The 19,885-nt window shown below is 27.0% G+C and overlaps 1 protein-coding gene across 1 annotated transcript in view; it reads left to right on the forward strand.

The window, feature by feature from the left end:
* LOC148235850 (uncharacterized) overlaps nucleotides 1-19,885 on the forward strand; it is a 330,699-nt gene that overhangs the window by 221,845 nt on the left and 88,969 nt on the right. The window contains exon 8 of the mRNA XM_088184836.1: nucleotides 4,162-4,376. Coding sequence (XP_088040962.1) covers nucleotides 4,162-4,376 — 215 coding nt within the window. The remainder of the gene's footprint in view (nucleotides 1-4,161; nucleotides 4,377-19,885) is intronic.

Raw genomic sequence — 19,885 nt, forward strand, 5'->3', positions numbered from 1 at the left:
TTTAGAATTTTTTTCCGATATGAGATTTGATATTTTTATATATATTCTACTAGCAAGAAAGAGCAATGCTTTACGTCAAGGGTAAATAAAATGCGATTTTTGGTGTATACACATATAACCTTAAAACTACTACATTGCTTACAGATACATATATGTATAGATATGTATCTGTAAGCAATGTTTGTAAGCAATTTGCTTTATTCAGAAATCAAACCTAATTATATTGGTATAATTATAATTTACTATAAATTTACTGAGCGTAATAATTACATATAATATAATCATGGGTCGTCTACAAAGGGCCTGTCAGTTAAAATTATCCGCCCTTAAGCAAAATATCATATCATTCTTAAAATATTAATAAAAATGTACCATTTTTATTTGTATTATTTAGCTTTCAATGCGTCACAAGTGCAATGTTTTTTACCTGCCTTTATATTGCTTCTAATTTTTTAAACTTAATCATGAATTTATTTTTTAAATATTTATGTAAATATGATTATATACTTTTAGTAGATCAAACAATAAGATTTATAAACATTTATATAGAATTTACAAACATTTCAAGAAGTTTGTTAGTCTTGCAAATAAAAAATAAATAAATTAAATACCAGCGGTTTTTTAAATATTTTCTATGATCTCTTTTTCTCTCCACATTTTTTTTTACTATACATCTGTTTTAATAAAAAAAAAACGTGTATATTATACTGAAACAAAGAATAGCTTGGTAGCTTTTAGTTAAATGGTTAATCACATGCAACGTATAATATCAATGAATAGGTTGTCGAGCATATCAAAATTATTTTCCTCTCGAACAAAATTGTCGACTTTCAACAACGAAACGTCGATAGAGCAAAAGTCAGAGTGCCGGCACGATTATGATCCAGAACAAGTGTCTTATATCGAAGCATAAGAGATTCGACTTGATTGAGAGGAAGATCACTCCCGAATGCTTCATATCACATCTTACAGTCAAAGGTCGAAAGGGGTCGCAGGAAGCTTCACACTCAATTTATATCACGAGTGCATAGAGCTGTCGTCTTTGATCTAATTTTTGCTTTTTATCAAAGAATTTCGGAGCATTTCCCAACGCTTGAGAGAAAAACGAAGATGGCGGTACGATTACTTTTGAGAGTATTTGAATTAGGTACGCCGGTAACAAAGAAAGTTTTAGCCTTGTAATACGTATCGATATGTATATCGACCATTATATCTGACGTCAAAATGTCAAACATTACAAGTGATTTGAAATAAAGAATATGTATGAAACTTTGCTAAAAAGCATGTGATATATAATAAAATAATTTTATATATGTGTGCTTATCAATATTTTTGTATTAAAAATATACATTGATAGCCTAAAATATGATTTGGTTTGACATATATGATTTATTAGCTTGACATATAAATATGCGATGTATAACGCTTAACTGTATTTTTTTTTAATTATGTAGTAGTAAATAATAGGTTTATGTCCAGTTTATACATGCACACAAACTCGTGATTACTCGTGTTCATTAGATACATAATCTTTTTATAATATGGAGTTATTTATTTAGTTTTACAAGTTAAATATATAACTTTAATTATATTACAGATATTATTTATTCTATAATAGTTGAATTGCAGTGTATGTATATAATTTATTGAATTATTTTAGTAAAATTACATCCAAATACATTTTTACTGTTGGATATATATTTATACTAACGAAAATATTATTTAATTAATAGGTACTAGTGAAATTATATAATGCTCTTAAATGTCTATGAAACTCAATTTGCCAGTTGCAAAATGTCCATTAGCCGAACGAATTATTCAAATCAAAGTTCAAAAACTATAGTTAGTTTTAGAATTTGTTTTAGGTCAATTTGGAATTGCTTAATTCGTTTAGATTAGATTTGGGTTTGAACAACGAATGGACACTTTGTAGCTTTTACGGTAAATATTTATTTTTCAGTAAGTCTTAATTTCACAAAGGTACATGTAATTTCACTTACTAGGACAGTTAAAATTGATTTTTCTGTGCTACAGAAAACTGTAAAATCTAGATAATTAAGTGAGCCCTTTGGAAAGCAATATCCGTGTGGAAATTGAGAGGATTTCACGAGATATATGTATGTTAACGCCTTTGCTAAAATTCACGTCATCGGTTTTAAGATTGCCTTTGCTGGAACTAATAAAATTCCAATGTTTTTATTTAATAATTCTTAATTAAGAGTACTTATTTTATTTATTAAACGTAAACATCTTAATGTACGACACTTTTTGGAAAACCTTCCCGAATATACAACTTTTTTACAATAAAACAAAATTTATATTAACAGCAGTTCTAATTGTTTTACATCGTTGGATTCGGCAATGTATTCACAGCAGTTATCAAAAGCTCTATTTCGGCAGACAATTTATAAAATTTGCTATATCTTTTAGTCGGTTCGCGTGAGCCTGCCATACTTTAAAGCAAAATTTAAAGCTTCTCACTGTGCCGGAATCCAATTCCGCGCATAACCTTATTCTCGACGCGAAAGCTTCGCCCAGAGTAATATTCATGCCCGCCTTGGGTTTTCGCCAAAAAAATATTTAATATTTATAACTTCATTTATATATACTCACATCAACGGATTATTACGAGCGACACAAATATTTATCATTTGCATGTATGAAAGTGTATTTGTAATAACTACATGCATATGTTAACTGGTGACTAAATAATCTGTACTGAATTTATTTATTTATTTTTATCTATATTTTTCACAATATATCTACATAGTTTTGCATCATAGAATAATAAACTTTTTCAGTTGTGTTTTAATTGTCATATAATTTTTTCATTTAATGAATAAAATTGGCAATTAGTTATCAATGTATTGCTTTTCACTTCGTATTCAAAGTTATTTATATCGCTATATATTAATTTTATTTGATCACAAAAGAAAAAAATACACCTTACTATATTTGGCGTTAAAAGCCCTTGGAATATAATCTAAATATAAATGTATAGATCCTTTTCTAAAATTACCAATTTAAAAATAATTCGCCTTTATATTTACATTGACGAAAATAAATTTCTATGTAAAATAGTATAAAATATAATACAAATACGTTTAATTATAATTATGTCAGAAATTTATAATTTAAGATTTTGTTATCTTGGAAACCAATAATAATATTTAATTATTTTTTTAATTAGGTAATTATACAACTAATTAATATGAGTACAGAGAAATCTATACAAAGGACTACAATATTAAATAATACCGTGACTTTTAATTCTCACGATTAATATTTTTTAATAAGGAAGCAAAATATAGCAATAGTGCAAAACGATTATTATATATAATATAAGCTTTAGTGAATAAATGATTAATATTATACCATAATCGTTTTAATTGATTTAAAAATACCTATGTCGCGTTTTTTAATAAGGACCTAACTTGAACATACATTAAATACCACATATAAATGCGCACTTGCCAAATAGCCATGGGCGATTTGGCTAGTGCGAATACCCTGGCTCTATCAGTCGATAAAAGAGGACGCGATCGTAATTTTCGAAAACGTCACGGAACCTAAGACTATAATTATTTGAGAATAGTTTGATTGTCAGCAGTACACTTAAATAGTTTATAGAAATGCTTAGTGACTTACAACTTTTTCGTTTTCTTTGATGCTGTAACGTTGGGAAGAACTTAATTTAGTCGTATTTAATATTGCTAAGATGTCATATAATACGATAGTGCGCATAATACGTTGTAGCTACTTAAATAAAGTATTGAATAAACCACCAGTCAATCCTTAGAATACAATATGAATCCTATAAAGCCTTATATTGTATTTCAACATTTTACCCAATGATGAAAATATAAATAGAATTTTCCTCATTTTAATTAAATATAAATGTCATACTTTCATGGATTATTCAACACTCTCAGCCTCATACAATAAGTTCGCAGCTTTGCGACATTTAACATTTATTATTTCATTTATTTATTTTTTCAAGATAAATCTAGAAATATATTACAGCGCTTGACCTTGAATCGCAAAAAAATATATTCCTATATACGAATATTCGGGTTTCGATTTATTGTCAATCGGTAAAATTCTATTAACTTACGTATATAAATTTCATTTGTAAAAATATTTCGTATTTCCTTTTTTCAGGATATCTGTGATATTCAGGGTCAGGTCGGCCAAGGCAGTGAAAATAACAGACTTCAACTTGCTGAAACGACTTGGTGTGATAGTGGCAGTGTTCAGTGTGTTTTTGGTCATCAGAACTTTGGTGGCCCCTCCGGTGGTCATCGTAGGAAGAACAGCAACAGATCTCAAGGCGTACTTGTGCAAAACTGACTGGTGGGACCACTCCTTTACAACTCGTAAGTAGAAAATCGTGTACTTTTCCCATTCACCCCTCGAAAACACAAAAATATCACGGAAACCATCGGAAATTCGAAACACGTATTCGAAGTGAAATTGTGCTGTAATAAACTTATACGACACACTACAGAAGCAGCAACAAAAAATCGGGTCGTAAAAACCAAATCGCGTAAAACGATTCCGGTAAATAATAACGGAAATAACGCCATTAACGCTAATTGAGAATTATTTCATGGTTCGTTATGTAACGAAAATAGCAACTTTCTGAAAAATCGCGTCTTTAACGATTTATATTTTACATGTGCAGCATCTTTGCAAACGCACACGTTATTAAAATTAATTGTATTACTATTATATTATGTGATATTTCTGCTACGATAATAGCATCTCTCGTTATTAACACGATATAATAATTTAAATAAAAATATTATAATTTGAAATAGTAGGGTATTTGTATGATATTTACAAAAAAATTTTTAATAGTTGTAGACAGTTCGTAACCTATGGTGGCCGATCGTCAAAAAAATATTTCACCCTTTTATGTGTTTTTTTATGTCCAACCTGGCCCCTTTGTTTTTCATGTTATTTATTAATGACATTAATATAGCAGCTGCAAATTCATTTTTTTTTGTATGCAGAGGATTTAAGATTGTGTAGATTCATTCGATTTACTGCAAACTTTTTCTTTTAACCGTTTTTCTTGATCTCATTCGCTTTAAGATTATTCCTACGATCTTGATAGTAACATTTTGCCTGATAAACTTTTGTTAAAATAATCTTTTGTATCCTTTATAACACTCCAACTCGTAGCATTCTTGAATCGGAAAATACCGAATACTCCAACTTAATTAAAAAGTACAAAAAACAATTTTTGAGATACTTTTATAAGAGGATATTTAGTTATTATCTGTTATTGTATCCTAGCGCCTTTTGTTTAAAGGCGTTGGGATACATTTCGCTCAGTTCTTGCAATTAAATATGTTGCTAAGCATTTTTTAAACTACTAAATTTGATTAAAATAAATCAATATAAGAATCTTTAAAATATAAAATAAATATAAAATACCTTTCTAACAAAATTTTATAAATGTATAAACAGGTATAACTAGAGTTAATCTTATAATTGCTTTATCAGTAATTATGTAATAATGTATAAAATTCGTGATTAAAAATATTTAAACATAAATATAATCACACAAACCTTTTAAATATGTTTATATTAAATATTACCCATTAATTTTTACAGTATAACAGAGATCATTGACGGCAAAAAAATATTTGTTGAAACTATATTGTATAAAAAAATTTTTTTCATATAAAAATGAGGAAATACATCAATTTTCCGTTTTCATAACAATATTTTTTATAAATGTATAAACATTTAAGTATGTTTCTAATTGAAATTAAATGATATTTTGATTTTAACCAAAAAAAAAGTTGCTTATTGTGGTTCTTAACCTAGCTTTCTTTACTATATACATATATTGATATTCAAGTTTCATAGTATAAATATGAATTATAAATAACCATTTAAAATCACATATATAATAATATATTGCAAGTTTTAATTTCCTTGTCGCTTTATCCGTCAGTAGAAGCAATTTCGATAAAATCAAAAACAGTATCTTGAAAATCTATGTAAATTAATTGATAAAATTTTCGACTATAAAAAAAATTAATAATACAGTAACCTTAAATGAATCTAGAGTCTAAACGATCTTACTATTACTTTATTACTTTTTTATATTTATATTTTCATGTATTAATATTTTATAAGATCACGATTTTTACAACAAATTTATAATATCATCGATTATCACTTAGTAAATATTTTATAAAAAAATTATTTATCCTATCTGTGCTCTTCTTTGCTCTATTATAATGTATACGAGATAATCTTATTAAAAAATAAATTAATGTAAGAAGAGAGAGAAATGGAAAATGATAAAATTATTTTTATTATACATGCTAGAAATAATCTATTTACGATAATATTGACTTTATTATATATAATATTAAAGGAGCAAATAATAAGCATAATTACAAATAATAAACAAAAATTAAATTGTTTTAAAATTAAAATATTTTGATCATTTAAATTCAAATGCCTCTAATAGACATCGTTTTTGTCACGCTGCTATCGTTTTTGTCTTGCGCTTATTATTTTATATTGGTTGATTTACAAAAGTAATAATTTTGTATTTAAAAATTCTTCTTAGAGCATTGTTTTCTTTATTAAATTTAATATTTCGCATCGACAATTTTCTTTGTTCTCGCAAATCTATATTAAATAGTAGTGAGTATATTTTTATATTTGTAGGCGTTTATATAACGTATGCATATATAAATGTAAATATATTTTAAAGTATTATATAACACACATGAATTAACTTGACCTTAAAACTATACATTGTTATTAACTTAACTTTGAATAATCCATAAAAAAATTAGCATATAAAATACCGTTTAGTTACATCGGCGACCTTCTATATAGAAACGATAGCTTAAAAAGTCGATTATCTAAAATCCAAATAATCGACTTTATAAGCCATCGTTTCACAAGGACTTTCTGTATAACGGATTTCTCTGCGTGCATTTACGGTGGCTTTTCCATTTTCGCGTTTCGCGTTCGCCCTAGGCAGTTGATATTCTTCAAAATTCTGAAGGCATATAAAAAGGACACGTGAACGACGTTACACACAGGCGGCGTATAAATCCGGGGTCATAAAATCTCTCCAAACAAAGTCCTTTATTGGCTTTATCCACATACAAACAACCGTAAAGTATTGTGGCTTAAAGGTAACGACCGTTGCGTTTTTTTTTTCGTATGCAAAATATTCACCTTCGGCGCTGAATTATAGTAAGGTCTCGACGTTAAATTCACGTGAATAGGCAAACACATACAATAATTCTGAGAGAAAATCAATTTTAGAGAATATATAATAATGTTTGTTTGCGTGTTTTAAATAAAGTAAATCTTGTATATAAAATAGCGTTCATAAAAAACAGTGTTATATATATATACGATAAGTATTCATAAAAAGAAAATATAAAGTTAGTAAACATTAAAATGATTTTTTACTCGGTAAGAACTAACGGTAAAACTACTGTTTTTAACTAGTTCTCAGCCTCAATAACATTATGAATACATATAGTAAAAAATATTGTTTTTATCGTCTTATCTGATACACTAAATTAGTCATAGTGGTTACGCAAAATATTTTATAATATTTTCTGGTTTTAAAATAACAGTATTTTTACTTTAATTATTTGACAGTTATTAATAAGCTGCTTAATATAATATTTGTATAGCTTTGTTTTGATTTACTTTAGTTTACAAATATCAGTAGTATTTCTGTAACTACGAACCGAGTAGGCATATGTTAAGATGGGTCTGATTAATTATTTATAAATTTGGATTTTATTTTTGTAGTAAGCGCTCTCTTTTTATTAAATATCAGTCTAAGGGCAGCAATGGCGGTAAGCTCTTTAGAGCAAAGTTCCAAAATATGTAAGTTTAATTTAAACTTGGGAGTCTCTGTGTAAGCATAGGTATTTAGCCCTTGCTTTCAGTATTATTTTACTATCCTGTTTACTTTGAATAGGCAGTGGCAGAGTTTGTCTACGTTTTTTAAATATAATTTCTTATATTTTAATTTAGTTACTTTTAATTTTCTACCTTTCGAAATATTTATTGAGGATTTCAAAATATTTTTGTTATTTATTTGCAATTGATTACAAGACCGTAAGCACTTGTTGAAATAGCTGTATCGTCAGCGTACTTATATTTAAATATAATGCAATATTTTAATTTTATAAATTAAAAAAAAAAAATTTTTTAAGTAGTGATTCTAACTAAAATTTATGTAATTTATATTTCTAAAATTATATTTTAATTTCGAATCAAAGTTAATTTAATATTTAACTTTAAACAACATTCACTTACTTGTGAAATAGGTAAAACTACCGCAGACGTTTCGGAGGAAACGTCTGCAAAATTGCGGTAAGCTGAATACCTAACACGTATTTTCAAGCTGATGTTTCTAATTTTTTAAAGAATCCTGAACAAATTTATCAGCGCTGCCAACTGACTTGCCAATCTAAGCAACTATCGACAGACTAATAACAATCAAGCAAAAATAATACACAAAATATTTTATGAGCACTGGGTGCAAAAATATAGTCCTTCTTTATTACTCTGTTAATATAAGGGTAAACACGTTAGAGTTTTGTGAGCGGAATAATTATTAACTTTTAAATTTAACAAATTTAGAGCAGATGATTCTATAAAAATGTATATTATACATATATTGATATCAAATGTTTCTTGAGAAAATTTTATAGACAAATAAAAAGTCTCCTGATGTTTTTCAATCAACCTCAAGAAAGTTTTTATGTTTCGTATTATGAATAAAAAAGCATCTGATGCATCAGCTCAAAAGTTAATTTAAATATTTTAAATTTTCATAACGGTCAAATGGTAAAGTCAACACCAAGACGGTCTTAAAATCGCTGCTTTAAAACTCAAAACTAAGATTGGCCATCCAATTCAGTTTATCGTCGAACTTTGACGTAGTACCCCTTCAAAATTTACGTTCGTTACAGAGAGAATAAGAAACGCAAAGTTCCAACTCGGGTTGCGACGAACGTAAATGCAAGTTTAACAATCGTACAAATTGCTATTGCTAATATACATACATATTGGTTTTGCGTCTTACTAAACTTGCAACGTGAATACAAAATAACTGAACGATCCGTAATGAATCTATTAAAATGTTCCTACAATTGTATAAAGAAACTTTACAGATTTAAATACATTTCATAAGTAAATAAGAAGAATTTATTATTCAACCTTAGTAGGCTTATTGCACACTTTACGCAATCACGGTTCGGTACGAGATCAGAAATGTCGACATTTATGAAAGCATTTCTTCCCAACCCTGTGAAGAAAAAGCATAATTTCTATTCTATGTCTGTTTTGAAGTATACTTTTTCCTTCGTCCTAGTCGAGAGATGAAAACATCTCTAATTCTTCGCACGTCGGCAATAAGGGCAGTATTATTAGGTGGAAATTTCGTAAGCGAGGCGTCTTATTTATTTTATTTATTCTTTTCTCTGTTAATGACTTAAAAATTATTATTTTCCAAACAAGAAAAACTCACTATAATAATTGTTAGATCATATAATTTAATATTTGCTTTTTTTCAAATAAAATATACACGTAGTAAATTATTTTATGCATATTTTCAAGCATAAATATATTTCAGTTTTCACATGTAATGATGAAGAACGGGTTTTCTGGAAGCGTTTCAATGTTTAATGTCCCATTTTATGTAGGAATTTCACGGTTAATTCGTATGATTGTCATTTGCAATATATCTGCCAGAAATATGGTAAAAAGCTTTTTATACTATATGAAATATATATACATATATAAATTATATGTTTAGTAAATCACAGTTATATAACCCAATAATATTTTAATTAAAATACGTTATAATATTGTCAAACATATAATTTAACTTTTTATAAATAAATATATACATATTATAAAGTTATATTAAAATATGTATATTATAAATAAAAAATATTTTTAAGGGTAGTCGTAAAAAATATAACATAGCAAATAAAGTATTTTTCAATCAAAGTTATTATAATTTTGCAATTAAGGTTTTGAATTAGAACCTCTAAGTGAGTCACTCCGGAAGTAAGAATTTATAATTTTATAGCACTTTTCTGATGGTAACCAAACATTTGTCTGTGGTGGAGCTTCAACAACGTTTCTATACTGTTTACCATTTACAACAAATAGAGATTTTTCTAAAATCGTATTTTATGTGTTATGTCAACACTTTATATTATATGTTTACAATAACTAAATTTATATTTTTTTCTTTTCTGGCTTTCTCAACAATCTGGCAAATAATCTGCTAAAATACAATATTCTAACTAAAAAATAAGTAATGCAATAGAGTAATGACCCTAGTAAAAGCAATAATTTTATGATAATAATTTAAAGAAAATCTTCAGTGGGAGACTTTCTAAATATTTTTTTCTTGCCTAAGTTCCTAGATTCTGGGAGTATAGAAAAAATGGACATATTTACATTTAAACAATTGCTTATTGTCTGAACAGATAAACTTTATTTTAATAATAGTTTGAATAAAAAAATATTTAGTGGTTAACCAATTTCGACCAAATATGATTAAAAAAATAAAACAAATACAACCCCCTCATAATATATAAATAGCACCCTTGATATTTACGTGGTTCGTTTTCTATTGAATATATATAGTTCCCGAAAAACAATTAAGTCTGATCCCTACGAAATAAGCAATCTATCATTCCTTAAAATACATAGCAATTACACCTATAATAAATATAATATTAGAAAATATGTTTTTTCAAAAAATTATATATGGTATTTATTTATAATTTTGCTTTTAACATATATAACTAACAAATGTAATGTAAGAAATAAAATAAGACTCGAGGCATTCAAATCGCCATATTAGTTCACGAGGAAAAGGATTTAGTATATATTCTTTAGTATGTGAAGTGACACATATTTGCATATTTAACGAATCGCTTTAAGATTCAGAATAATTTTAAATATACTATACATGGAATTCAACGTTTCAGAATTAATTTCACATCAATTGTTAAAAGCACAAGACTGAATTTAGTGAATAAAAGCATTAAGAATATGTATATATATATCTATATAAATATATATAAAACTTGAACCTTTTTGAGCTTAAAATTGTATAATATTTTATCCTTAAAATACAACTAATAATGTAAAATATTGTTTTGCTTTAAAAATGATTTTTGTAGTAATCGAGTTATACAAGTATATATAATTTATTTCATTATGTATATATACATTCGGCATATAAAAACAAATTTAAAATACCTAACTTACTAAAAGCACAAAAAATAGGTACTTAAAACAATATATTTTAATAAAAACATTTAAGCTTTTGCTACATTATTTATCTAAATTATCATATGCTCGTTTATAATTAAATTTTATGTTTATATATGCCTTAACTGTATATGAAACATTTATCTAATTACACATACATATGTTTGATAAAGTTGTCTAAAGACTTAACGAACAAAAATATACGTAATAGGTAAATTGGTGGTCTTGATATAATATTATTCCACAGAGAGTAGCCTAACTGTTGTTGTATGGCACGTAATGTGCTACATACTATGTGTACATAAACAATCATAATTGCATATTAATGTGATAGGCGTCACAATGGCAGCGTGCATTTAATCGATGATTACAATGTGTCAAACACAATTATTATTTATTGTTATGCAACGTATTTCATTAACGATAGTGGCACGTCAAATGGCGGTTAACAATATGGCATAATCCTGGGTACGGAAACTCTATATCTTATATACAACAGCCAACTATTTCAACTTGAATGCCCAGAAATCTAGACATGTAGGGTGGTAAAAATATTAATTTTAATTTAGAAAATATGTTTATAAATCTGACAGCAAAGTTTTCTTTAAAGTTATTAGTTTTTTTATTTTTTATAGTTCAATATCAGGTATTAGAAACATTATTATCATATAAATATTAAGAAAAGCAATTAAAATAACAGTAATAATTTGTTCCAATATTTATATAAATAACGAAAGTATTAAAAAAATACAATATTTAGGCAAGTTTAAATAAAAGTTTTGCACCTGTTAGATATAAGCAATGTATTGAATACAAGTACAACGCGTTAACATATATGTACCAATTAGAGATTCAATTAATAATAATATTATAAATATAATTTAAAATCTCTTCTATAGCCAGAATTAATATGTTCATATATCATTAGCGCATTTAAATTCACAATTTAAACATTTTTCTGATTGATTTAAAACCCATAATTCCCCATGGCTTTATTTATTTATTACATTCATAATTTAAACATGTTTTTTAGTATTACTAAGAACGATTTATTGCACTATTTATCTGTGAATATACAAGTTTAAGAAATGCTATGCTTGTGAAATCTCAAAATAAAATTTACCTTAAAAGAAATACTTAAATATTTTGATTTGTGAATTCACTCAGCAGCATATAAAGTCGACCACCATTTAGGGTTAGTTTATGTTATTTCAAGGAATATCACAGCTTTATCCTTAATTAATATATTGTCCATCACGCTTTAAATAGCAATATATATTGCATTAGGTATTAGTATATTGATGTAGAATAGAATCATAGATATTTGATAGCCATTAAAATTAGTACAACATTCCTAAAAAAATTCAAACACCCAGTACTAAAAACAAAGTTTTAGCAAAAGTCAATAATACGCTTATTGACTTTATACAAAAACGATGTAATATTTTTATTACTTAAAATCTTTCTCTGTATAAATTTGAGTTATTCATACATATTTTACCTTTCATTATACTTTTTAAATTTAATATTGGTTTCCAAAAAGCATATTAATTAAAACCAAACATGCAGTGTAACTTTGCATTATCCTGTACGTGATATTGCATGCACCAAGTGTAGCGCAAGACGACCTTAATAATGTTATATACAAGTATAGTATATAGATCTGGATGTGGTTTTAGTCCAACATGTCAACTGCTTACATTTCTGCAATTCCTATTCGTCAGTAATATTATTATTATTACACCATTAGGAGTAATACAATAATGCGAGTTTTGGCAGACGCTCTCTAATTACTCTGAGATAATATTCAGTGAACAACCGGAGCAAATCATTAAATATTTATTATTTCTGCGTATAGCATTTACGTATTTTATCTTTTTTAAATAATTGTATATTCTTAAGCTTATGACTAATTATTTGGACGCCATTTAATTAAAGTAAAATATATTAGGCTTAGTAACTCAATAAAATAATTAATTTTATTAAAAATACAACGATCTTGATCTACATTTACAATTATTTTTATAACTATTGGAATAACGTAAAATTTATATTCATACAAAAGGGGTGCAATTTCTGGATTATGTATTATGATATTCACATCATCAGTCTTCCAGGCTGGCAGCTTAAAAAAACATTAATAAAAACTACTAACAATCTCCGCATTGCCGAAATTTGTATATATATGTCATTATGCTACGTCTGACACGAAATCTCCCAAGAGTTTTATTCACAGTATACATTTTTCATAACCGATTTAATCCGAATAAATAAATCACATTTTTAAATAACTTATAGTCCTAGCGATTTTCTATGTTTGTATAAAAAAGACCCGAGAAAGATTTTGTAACTTACCTTTGCTCATTATACAATAGCAAATTATATATGTAGGTTATTTCGAATATCTTACACCATTAGCTATTTAAATTTGTATTTGTGCTATCTAATGTTGGCCTCCTGTCAACCTTATTTAAGATGTTTTAAAGTAAACTGTGACTTTTGTTAGGACATAAAACAAAACAAAAATATATCAGAACAAAATGAAAGACAATCTTAGGTGGAGACAAAACCGGCACTTGGCTCCTAGCGCCAGAATGACAACAATGGCGTAGATTAAACCTACTAATAAAAATACTAATTATTAATTATAATTTTGAATGATCTATGCATGTTACTTTGGTTGTGTAGTGTGACTATGCGGGACCGACATCGCCAATACGTCTTGTCCCTTGTTAACCATGGTGATTTATCAGCCTACATAAATTATGTTAACAAAAACAGCATGGATGCTAGACCGAATTAGGGCCATTAAAAATTTATGGTTTTGCACGTTGTCAAACCTATTTTTTCGGCTCGGAGATCGTAAAAAAATCTCATACCATTAACCGGAAAATTCAGATTACATAAAAAAATGTAGATTTTTTTTATCCACGTTATTTTCCGTTAAATATTTTACAAAATTCTTCGTGGGTTACGTTAATACGTAATCTAACATTGTGTCATATATATTTAATATGATTAAGCATTTACGCAAATTTGTTCCCATTGTCGGCACTACAGTTTATTTCTTATGAATATTTTAATACGAGATAAAGCAACCAGTAAAAACGGAATACAATTTTTCTTAGACAGCCTGACAGCCTGATAGACACTCTTCATTGAACCTACTTAGCCATGAAGCGTTTTCATCGCTCAAAATATGTATTAAAAAAGAGGATTCGGGTTTTTTTTTGCTTAAAGCAGGACTAGGAAAATTAGTGATCATTTTATTTTTTAAATATAAATAACATTACAAGATGAATGCGTATTAGTACCAGGAATGGATGCGTAATGAAAGAATCTAGGAAGTTTTATTGTATGGCCGGATAAAGAAATGTCTACCCGGTGTTTTCTATAATGAAAAAATGGATAGTTCTCTTGTAGGTCGGATGCGAGAAGGATGACATAACAATGTAAGCGATTTCCAGGACAAATCTCTTTCTTGAATCGAATCGTATTACGGAATCGAATTACTACAGCATTCAATACGTATACTTACACCACACTAGTGCTGGGTGTATCAGATATTTACAATAAAAAAAAATTTTTTCGAATCATAGATCATATTTTCATTACAACTCCTTAAAGTACATTTGCATGCATCGTGTATGCTTTAACTAGCGAGTGTGTGAACTTTCCGCGTGGCGTCAAATATTTTACGGAATATGTATTTACTAAATTATTAGATGCACTTTCTATCTATTTTGGTTTATAAATTCGAGGTGGGTTTTATAATCGATGGCATCTTACAATTGCTTTTGTTAAAATAAAGTTTACACGATGTTATTTTTTATTTGTGAATAAATAGGTTTTCCTAGATTGTCCTTATCCCACAGATGAATATCGTAATAAATTAAAATAAATATAAGCTAGCTCATTCAAAGTAACAGCTGGTAAATGCAAGATAAGCTGTAATAACAGTTTTTATATTATAAAAATAGGAGAAACGTTGTTTTAAATCTGGTGCCTAATTTCCTACTATTTGTAGATTGTGTTTCCTTATTGTAAAGCATTGCGTTAACGTTTCGTATGTTACAATTAATTAATTAATAAATATACATTTGTATTTATGTAAACATAAATAAAAATGTTTATATATCAATTAAGGATATTATTATTACTTTTAATTTTATCCACTAGTAAAGCATTTTAAATTATTTTAAAGCATTTTACAATTTGACAAAATCTTCCATGTATATTTAAAATAAATAATATATTCTGTATATAATTTAAAAAATATTTATTTCACATATAAAATAAATAAAATTCAGCAACATTTTAAAATTTATTTAAACAACCAAAACTGCAATTTTATATTTACTTCTGTGCAGCACAAATCTGTAAAATATATATATAAATATATTTAAAAAAGTTTAATTTGTATTACTAAGCTTAAACTTCTTGCTTATTTACAGTATTTTCCAGTAACTAGCCTTATTTTCCAATTCCATCAAAATGTTCATAGTGCAACCTCCATAACGATTGCCATAGATTCACAAACCCTGCTATAGTTTATGCACATATCCTGATATAATATAACACCCTTCGCATGATGACATCGCTTCGTTAATCATGTTCCCTTAGTCTCTAATCACCATCAACTCTATCACTAGCATAACAATTACCAGACAAAGTCCACTATGAGGTCGTTTGTTAAATGCCACTAATAATGGAACACATCATACGACTGATTATTGAAACCGCACACGTGTATTATTTCGAGTTTTAGTACATACACGCGCGCTTAATTGAAGTTCTTGGGCGAAAAAATCTATTAATCCCACAGCCGTTGTAAAGGCACTAGCTTAATCTTCTTTACGGTAACGTCTAGACTAAACTTTTCTATTTTGCAAATCCTTATTTATTTCGAGATTTCAGTATAGCCCCGCGCAAAGCCCCCCCTTGCGTTTAATTCTTTTAAAGATTCCCATTACTCGTTTGTCGGCTAATTAATTTATTTTAGTTGGCACTGCGTCCCCATTAGCAGACGTGAGTGGGCTTTGTAAGTGAGCCCTTTTACAATGAACTTACATCTAAATAATTAATTTTAAAGGGGTTATCTAGAAACTGCTATAATTAATTTGGCGCGTGATTTTCATAAAGCTTGTTTTAAAATCTAAAATCTAATTATTCTAATGTAAGTGCAAATTGCGGCATGAATATTGCTACCAAAAAAAGATGAATATTTAAGTTGTTAATAGCAATTTTAATTAACTCATATACATATATGCGTAAGATTAGGAATATTTTTAATTATGTTTGATGAAGATGGCTTTTATTTATTTAACACGAATCCAGATGGAGTAACGAGAATTTTATAATTTTACTGGAACGGTTAAATACAGTTTTAATCTCTTATCTCTCGGTTCAGAAAGCATAAATATTTTTTCGTGCAGTGTCCTAGTTTAAATATTATATTATACCTACTCTGTGTGGGCGGATGATATATTTTCATACTAGCGGTTCATAATGTTGTTGTCTGAGATTAAGTTATAACTGAAATAAAGCTGTGCTTATTTTTATAATTTTATTCTAATCTTACATTTTACAGAAAGAGTCTTTGCAAAAAAGAATACAACTACATAATGCAATACACTTTTGGTAATTATAAATAGATTCTTATTGTGAGTTTACATTTGTTCACTTTTTGAGGGTTCAAACAAATATTTTTCTAACAAACATAATGTAATTTAATTTGAATTAATAGCTCTTTGTAATTATTATAATTTCTTGTAATAAATTGAACCCTTAATATAAGTTTAAATATTTTTACAACTGGCTTGTTAAAAAGTGAAAATTGTAAATTAAAAATCAATTACTGCAGCTCTGCAGCAATGGTGCGATTTTATTTAAATACATATTACCTTTTTAATTTTTCACATTATTATTGAATTTATGTATTTGTTATTTTCATGTACTAAAATATAACATTATGCAAATGGAAAATATATCGACTCATAAACTAAAGCATTTTCTACACCTACATATATTTCCATTAATTTTCTAAGTTTAGCATTTCTATTTTTAATTAAAAATCCCTCAAAAAATATGGTAATAAATTATGATCAAACCTATAAATTAACATTAGGACGTCAACTTTATGACGCGCTATTTTATTATTCAATCCGAAAAGGCGTAAACGTTATTTAACTAAGTTAATTTTTCATTAAACAATCTTCTCCGTGTCGCGATGTTTTACACATTTGACTACGCCAAATTTAATTATACTACATTAGATTTTCACACACGTTGTTTATATATGCTATATATCTTCTTGATTATATGAATTTTCATGAGAATCAATATGTGTTCTTTTAATGATGTTTGAAGATGAAAAGCATTCGGTTCAATCGCAAACTTCTACCTAATTAATTTGATAAAAGAAGTCGGCGAACGACGAAGGATTTTATTTGTACGATTTTTTCTTGATGAATAAAAGTACTTAATACTTATATTTTTTTTCGTAGGGTTAAACAACTTCCAGTCAATATACTTACAAAGATAAATTCCAAAGCAAGTGACACTGAGATTGTTTATATATGTATAATATAGTAAATTAATTTACATATATATTTATCCCTCTTCATGAATACACAAAGCAATAATATTGCTGGTTCGGTTGTAATTTATAAATTCATTGAAAGAAAATAAATAGCTGTAAAGCTTTATACAATTTTTAAATATTATATATGTATATGATATGTTGTATAAAAATATCTGCTAGGGGCTATTCAAATATATTTTACAAGTATGTGGTCATAACGCAAAAAAACAAGGTCAAAAATATTTAGGCTTTACTTTAAGATTTTTTTTATAATAAATATATATTTTAATTAACAGGAATATATATGTATAATAATTAAATATTTGTATAATTTATATCATCCTATTTCGTATTGTTTTAACGCTTCACGCAATCATTTTCAATAGCCAATTGTATAACTGCCGAAACTAATTTATGATTTATATCCATATAACCATTTACTACACATATTTATTATATGCTTTATAAATGTTTTTTTGAGGTGTATGTATTCAATGCTTTAAGTGTGTGGATAAAATTAATTCACCGAAATTCTATTTATTCTTTACACAAGTTCGTTAAATCAATACGCACATTTTACATTCAAATCATTATAACGAAAGCACTCGATATTATTTTATGGTAAAAAGAGTGATAATAAAATTCTTTTGATTTATACGTATGTATAATACATATACAACAAAAATATTTCAACAATCGCTCTCAACGCAATAACCCCTTTTTGTGTATGGATTATTGTGTTTTTGTTCCTTTTTTTTTGTATTCATTCCACCATACCATATGCCTCATATCACATTTTTATACACCGAGGGGTTTTTTAATTACCTAAAAAAATATTAATTTCCATACATTTCAATGTATGAGAGGAAAATGCATTTAAACTTTTTTACACGTAGATGGAACACCATGTGAAAAGTAAATATAATGTTTGTATATTTAATTATTGTTGTTTTAAACCTGTTAAAAATGTAATTTTCAATGGATTACATCGGTTTACACTTTTTTGCCACATATAAAATTTAATTTTATTATTTTTTTCTTAAAAAATATTTTGATAAGGTGGGTTCTAAATAATTGTTTGTCTATTTTTTATTAAATAGTGGTTTTAGAGCTGCAATAGCAACAAGTTCCATAGTATGTTTATTATGAAAATTGCTAAAAGGGTTACTAACAATAACACAATATATACTAGTATTCTCCCAAGCACTCTAAATTGAGCCAAATCATTGAAAACAATATTGCAATAAATTGCATTACTATCATACAATACAATAAATTAAAACTTTTACTAGTAAAATAAGTCATTATTTATTAAATATAAATCCATGGGTATATTTACACAACAAATTTGATCGTGTTTATAAGAACTAAATTATTTTAATCATGATTTGGATCGATCGTGTAATATCAAGTTCATTTTTCTTTTATTAATCTTATTAATAAATATTAAAATAACTTACCAAACCCTAACTGTATTATACAGTTATGCTACAGAATGAATAAATATGTTATAAAAATATTTAAATGAATGTATTTTTTCATAAGTATATGTATGACATCAGAAAAGCCTGAGGATATTTAAGACCAGAAACACGTGGAACAGATGTTATCGTTCAATCAGTTTCCAATCAAAAAAGCATGAAAATGTTAACGTAAAAAGGGATTAGGAAAGACAAACTCGACTTTTATCGTCTAAGGAAATTGACTCCTTCGCGTATTTATCGAATCCCAGCTGTAAATAAAAAACTAAAACTTAAATCATACACTTTCTTGTAAATACATACATATGTGTTTATATAGTAAAATTACTTATGTATACGTACATATATGATGAAAATTCAGTGACCTGTTAAATCAAAAAGTCTAGTCTGGAAGTATTGATAAATAAATTTAACGCATTCAGAATAATTATGATAGAAGTTTACCCAACCATGTTCAGTGAGCCAAATTACTTGAACTATGAATTATGTATATATATACATATTTGGTATATGGTTA

This window comes from Plectrocnemia conspersa, unplaced genomic scaffold (assembly GCF_051122295.1).
Source record: "Plectrocnemia conspersa isolate PC_06_02 unplaced genomic scaffold, ASM5112229v1 ptg000004l, whole genome shotgun sequence".
NCBI classification, from domain to species: Eukaryota; Metazoa; Arthropoda; class Insecta; order Trichoptera; family Polycentropodidae; genus Plectrocnemia; species Plectrocnemia conspersa.